Raw genomic sequence first — 6,346 nt, 5'->3', positions numbered from 1 at the left:
TCTAGTAGGTGACTTATGGGTACTCTTCTGGCTCTGTCAGTCTGTTTCTTCACTTCAGCAGGTGGGTACTGTAGTTGTAAGAATGCTTGATAGAGATCTTGTAGGTGTTTGTCTTTGTCTGAGGGGTTGGAGCAAATGCGGTTGTATCGTAGAGCTTGACTGTAGATAATGGATCGGGTGGTGTGGTCTGGGTGAAAGCTGGAGGCATGTTGGTAGGGATAGCGGTCAGTAGGTTTCCGATACAGGGTGGTGTTTATGTGACCATTGCTTATTAGCACCGTAGTGTCCAGAAAGTGGATCTCTTGTGTGGACTGCTCCAGGCTGAGGTTGATGTTGGGATGGAAATTGTTGAAATCCTGGTGGAATTTCTCAAGGGCTTCTTTTCCATGGGTCCAGATGATGAAGATGGATATTGATAAATTGGAGAGAGTCCAGCGAAGGGCAACAAAAATGATTAGGGGTCTGGAACACATGACTCATGAGGAGAGGCTGAGGGAACTGGGATTGTTTAGTCTGCAGAAGAGAAGAATGAGGGGGGATTTGATAGCTGCTTTCAACTGCCTGAGAGGTGGTTCCAGAGAGGATGGTTCTAGACTATTCTCAGTGGTAGAAGAGGACAGGACAAGGAGTAATGGTCTCAAGTTGCAGTGGGGGAGGTTTAGGTTGGATATTAGGAAAAAACTTTTTTACTAGGAGGAAACACTGGAATGCGTTACCTAGGGAGGTGGTAGAATCTCCTTCCTTAGAAGTTTTTAAGGTCAGGCTTGACAAACTCCTGGCTGGGATGATTTAATTGGGGATTGGTCCTGCTTTGAGCAGGGGGTTGGACTAGATGACCTCCTGAGGTCCCTTCCAACCCTGATATTCTATGATTCTATGATCAATGTAGCGCAAGTAGAGTAGGGGCATTAGGGGACGAGAGCTGAGGAAGCATTGTTCTGAGTGAGCCATAAAAATGTTGGCATACTGTGGGGCCATGCGGTTACCCATAGCAGTGCATTTCTATCAAGCATTCTTACAACTACAACTAAAAGTTGCAATTCTTAAACAAAATATCTTCAGAAACAGACTCCAATGAGAGACTGCTGAATTGGAATTAATTTTCAAACTGGATACAATTAACTTAGGCTTGAATAGAGACTGGGAGTGGATGGGTCATTACACAAAGTAAAACTATTTCCCCTTGTTTATTTCCCCACCCACCCCTCACTGTTCCTCAGACATTCTTGTCAACTGCTGGAAATGGCTCACCTTGATTATCACTACAAAAGGTCCCCCCTGCCCACGCCCCGCTCTCCTGCTGGTAATAGCTCACTTTACCTGATCACTCTTGTTACAGTGTGTATGGTAACAGCCATTGTTTCATGTTCTCTATGTATATATATCTCGCCACTGTATTTTCCACTGAATGCATCCAATGAAGTGAGCTGTAGCTCATGAAAGCTTATGCTCAAATAAATTTGTTTGTCTCTAAGGTGCCACAAGTACTCCTTTTCTTTTTAGAGGCTAGGGAGACCATCCCTGCCCATCAGCCATTAATGGATCTATCCTCCATGAATTTATCTAGCTCTTTTTTGAACCCCATTATAGACTTGGCATTCACAACATCATCCAGCAAGGAGTTCCACAGGTTGACAATGTGGTGTGTGTGAAGAAATACTTGTTTTCAACCTGCTGCCTATTAATTTTATTTGGTGACCCCTAGTTCTTGTGTTATGTGAAGGAGTAAATAACACTTCCTTATTTACTTTCTCCACACCTGTCAAAACTTGCTCTCACTGTACAAAGTAACAGAGCAGGCCCCACTGAGATTTCAACTCATGATGCCTGGTTTACAAGGCCAATGCTTTAACTCCTGAGCTATGGAACTAGTTGATAAATGAATTTCATTGAAAGTCCGTGTCCAACTTCTTTAGGTCCTTGGAGAATCCCAGCCTGAGTGACTGAAAACTCCACAATTGTATAGGGCTCAATCCTGCCAGGTCCTGGGCACTGCCCTTAAAGGCTGTCAGTTCCCACTCTGTAGTCACTGGGATGTGAGGACACAGAGGCTGTGATTTCATATAGAAGTGCCCAGCTCCCATTGTATTTCCAAGGGATTCAGGTGCCTAACTCCCTTAGGTTTCTTTGAAACTCCCAGCCACTCTGCTGAGCATTATCGGGTGTTGGCAATGGGAGTCAATGCATCATGGGAGTCCCATGGCTGTAGAGTATGATGGGAGATGGAGTCCAGCTGGGGAGGCCAGCTTACAGAGGAGACTCCTAGGAGGCACTGCTGCAGGATTTCAAAATCAAAATATTTCAATTTAAGATTTCACTCTTTGGCCAGAATATTTCACTGTGTTGGCTGAAAATAAAAAAAAAAAGTTGTATGGTTTTGGGGTTTTCTGGTTTTTTTAACTCAGTTTTATATAGAAAGAAGTTATTTAGTTGAAGATCTTATTTTTGTTGAACAGAAATTTCAGCAGAATTTTTTGACCGCATACAACATAAATTGGCTTTTTGTGGTTCAGTCATTATCGAACAGCAAAAAGGCACTCAGTGGAATACAACAACAGAAAACAGGATTAAAGGGGACTAAGTGAAATCCACTTCCTCTCAATACATCCTTAATTGTGAATGTTACATAGGCTAGTGGCGTATCAATATGATAAGAAATATGTTAAAAGGTGTAAATGAATAGGAATAGCACCTGAAGCAGAACAAATGTATTTCGGAGATATTAACCCACATGCTTCATGGTATAAGGAAATAGGAGTCAGGAATATTTTCCCCCTTTTGCTCTATAGCAGAGATGGAGCTGACACAAAATAACTATTATCCCCAACTGAGATCAGGGTCCTGTTGTGCTAGGCAACATACAGACATATAATGGGAGACAGAGCCCGCCCCAAGGAGCTTACATTCTAAGGGAATTATGTGTACATCTCTCATTGAATTTCGGCGGAATTTGGGCATCAAACATCTTTGAAAATTTCAGCATAAATAGACAAGTCAGCCAAACAGTTGGCAAAAGAGGTATTGTTATTACTGATTTACAGATGGGGAACCAAGGGACAGAGAAACTCACCCATAGTCCAACAGGAATTCCATGGCATGATTGGTAGTTGATCCCAGATCTGTTGTATCCCATGGCTTTTCATCCTGTGACTGCACCTGGTGGCTACAGAACTTGGAATTGTTGTGTTATGCACTGGATTTTTAAAGATATTTAGGACATTTGGATGACCAATTCCCTTTCCTTTCTGAAAGTCCCCAATCTCTTAGTGGCTTTGAAAAATCTCAGCCTATGGCTGGGATTTGAAAGGACCCTAACGGAGTTATACCCCTAAGCCCATATTGAAATTCACCAGGAATTATCTACCTACCAAGATATTTATATGGCCTTTATCCCGATAGTATCAGAGGGCTACACAATCAGTTATGGATTTATTTCTCACAACATTCCTGTGTGGTATGGAATTATTATCCCTATTTTATAGATGGAGAGAATCTTCCATACAGTAGATCAAGTTCCAAGGTCACACAGAGAATCAGTGACAGAGCCAGGAACTAAACCCAGGTCTCAGGAATCCAATTCTACTTCTCTATCTGCTAGACCAACTTTCTAATCCTAAAGAGCTGGACTTAGATGCCTTTGGGAATCCCAGATTACATGCTTGGTCCTGCCTCAGCTCAGGGGGCTGGACTTGATGACTTCTTGAGGTCCCCTCCAGCCCTACATTGCTATGATTCCATGCCTATCCGATTGGTTAGGGAGCAGTTACTGTCCAGGGTTTTCCTCAGGACCTCTTTCACTTCCTTGTTCCTCAGGTAGTAGATCAGAGGGTTCAGCGCTGGGGTGACTACAGCGTAAAAGACAGACACCACCTTGTTGAGGTTGAAATGGTGGAGCCTCCTAGGCTGGGTGTACATGAAGACAGTGGCTGAGAAGAAGAAGATGACCATGGTGAGGTGGGAGGCGCAGGTGGAGAAGGCTTTCCTCCTGCCTTGGGCAGTGGGGATGCACAGGATTGTGGTGATGATGCACAGGTAGGAGAGGACAGTGACAGCAAGCGGAGCAGCAGGATGACCAAGGTCAGGGCAAAGTCCACCATCTCCGCCACCAACATGTCGGTGCAGGCCAGGTTGAGCACTGGGGAGATGTCGCAGAAGAAGTGGTTGATGACTCCGGGACAGCAAAATTTCAGCAAGAGATGAAGTACACTTTGACCAGGGAGATGGAGAAGCCGCCTGCCCAGGAGAGAGCTGCCAGCTGTAGGCAGAGTTGGTGGGTCATGATGGCTAGGTAGTGCAGTGGGTAGAAGATTGCCATGTAGCGGTCATAGACCATGACGGCCAGGAGGACGCACTCGGTGCACATGAGGAAGATGAAGAAGTAGAGCTGGGCCATACAGATGGGGAAGGAGATGCTCTCCTTCTGAGACCAGAAGCCCACCAGCAACTTGGGCAGGACGACCGAGACATACCAGAGCTCCAGGAAGGACAGGTTCCCCAGGAAGTAGCACACGGGCTTGTGGTTCTGCTTCACCACTAGGAGGATGACCACGTTCTCTGTGATTGTCAGCACGCGGGTGAGAAAAAAGATCAGGAAGAGCAAGGCCTGGACCTCCAGTTTGGTAGGAAATCCCAGGAGAATGAATTCCCTGAGGCCGGTTTGGTTCTCCAACCTGGCTTGGGTTTCAAATTCTTTATCTGCAGATGTGAAAGGAATGGAAAAAGCAGCTAAGTGAACTTGTGCTTGTGTGCAATGGATCGAACAAGTGAATCCATCCATTAAGTAATTATAGGGGTCACATCAGTAGAGTAGCTGACCACCTCACAATCATACATGTATTAAGAGGCTTCTTCATCATTGTGTGAAAGTACTTATGTGGGGGACGATGATGCACACAATTGCCATCATGACCCTCATGTGCTAGGCAGACCTGGGTGGTATTTTTTGTCTGAAAAGTTTTTTCAGCAAAAAGTGCAGATTCTTCAACTCCAAAATATTTTGAAAATTTGTGTCAGTTTTGCCAAGTTATTTTGGGTGAAAAGACCTAATTAAAAAAAAATCAAATTGTTTTGATACTTTGGTTCAAAATGACTTATGTTTCAAAATTTCGCTGATTTTATTAACAAACAAAACCATTTGAAAATGGTCAAAGCTAAAATGAAAGGTTTTTTTGACCCACTTTTTTTTTTGATTTGTTGAAAATTTTGGAAAAAAAAGGGTTTTGGTTCAACCCCAAATGATTTTTTGGAACTGCCAGTGCACTGAAAATCCATTATTCTCACAGCTGAGTGTTTCCCCAGAGAACTTAAAAGACCTTTATAGACATTCTTGAACATACTGTTTGATCAAAACAGAAGGAAATCACCAAAACATGTTCACTTTTGTTGAAACATTTTGTTTTTTGAGGAAATTTTTGTAAATGAAAAATGTTGAAAGTTGTCAAATGTTTTGTTTAGGCACAAACAATTCCATATATTCTAGTCATTTTTTTTTTCATAAATTCATAGTATTTAAGCCATAAAGGATAATCCAGTCTGACTCTGAGTATAACATGGGACGTTACATTTCACTAGTTGTCCCTGGATGCCCACAACTTAAGAACAGCCATAGCGGGTCAGACCAATGGCTTGTCTAGCCCCATATCCTGTCTCTGACATTGGTCAGTGCCAGTTGCTTCTGACAGTTGAGGTTCAGGGACTTCTGTACCATTTTGGTTGTGTCCTTCACCATCTTGGATAATAGCCATTGATGTACCTATTCACCATGAACGTATCTAATTTTTTTTAACCCAGTTATACTTTTGGCCCTCACACCATCCCCTGGCTATGAGTTCCACAGGTTGGCTGTGCATTGTGTGAAGAAGTACTTCCTTATTTGTTTGAAACCTGCTGTCTATTCATTTCATTGGATGACTCCTGGTTCTTGTGTTATGTGCAGGGATAAATAACACTTCCTTATTTACTTTCTCCACACCAGTCATGATTTTATAGACTTCTATCATATCCCTCATGAGTTGTCTCTTTTCTAAGTTGGACAGTCCCAGTCTTCTTAATCTCTCCTCATTTGGAAGCCTTTCCATCCCTTTAGCCATTTTTGTTGCCATTCTCTCTACCTTTTTTCCAGTTCTATTTTTTTTTTTTTGAGATGGGGCAACTGGAACTGCAGGCAATACTCAAGGTGTGGATGTACCATGGATTTATATAGCAGGATTATAAAATTTTCTGTTCCATTATTTATCTTTTCCTAATGGTTCTTGACATTCACAATGACTCCAAGATCTCTTTCTTGTGAGGTAACAGCTAATTTAGATCCCATCATTTTGTATATATAGAGGGGATTATATTTTCC

At 42.7% G+C, this 6,346-nt stretch overlaps 1 protein-coding gene across 1 annotated transcript; it reads right to left on the bottom strand.

Moving 5' to 3' along the window:
* Positions 1 to 3,726: 3,726 nt before the first annotated feature.
* LOC140897204 (olfactory receptor 6B1-like) lies at positions 3,727 to 4,777 on the bottom strand. Its single transcript, XM_073309597.1, is given in 3 exon segments — positions 3,727 to 4,061; positions 4,064 to 4,192; positions 4,195 to 4,777. Coding segments are annotated over 3 exon segments (1,047 nt in total).
* Positions 4,778 to 6,346: the final 1,569 nt, after the last annotated feature.

Source organism: Lepidochelys kempii, chromosome 13 (assembly GCF_965140285.1).
Source record: "Lepidochelys kempii isolate rLepKem1 chromosome 13, rLepKem1.hap1, whole genome shotgun sequence".
In the NCBI taxonomy this organism is placed as follows: domain Eukaryota; kingdom Metazoa; phylum Chordata; order Testudines; family Cheloniidae; genus Lepidochelys; species Lepidochelys kempii.
Note: the sequence above shows the minus strand (reverse complement) of the source record. Positions and strands in the feature narration are given on the sequence as shown.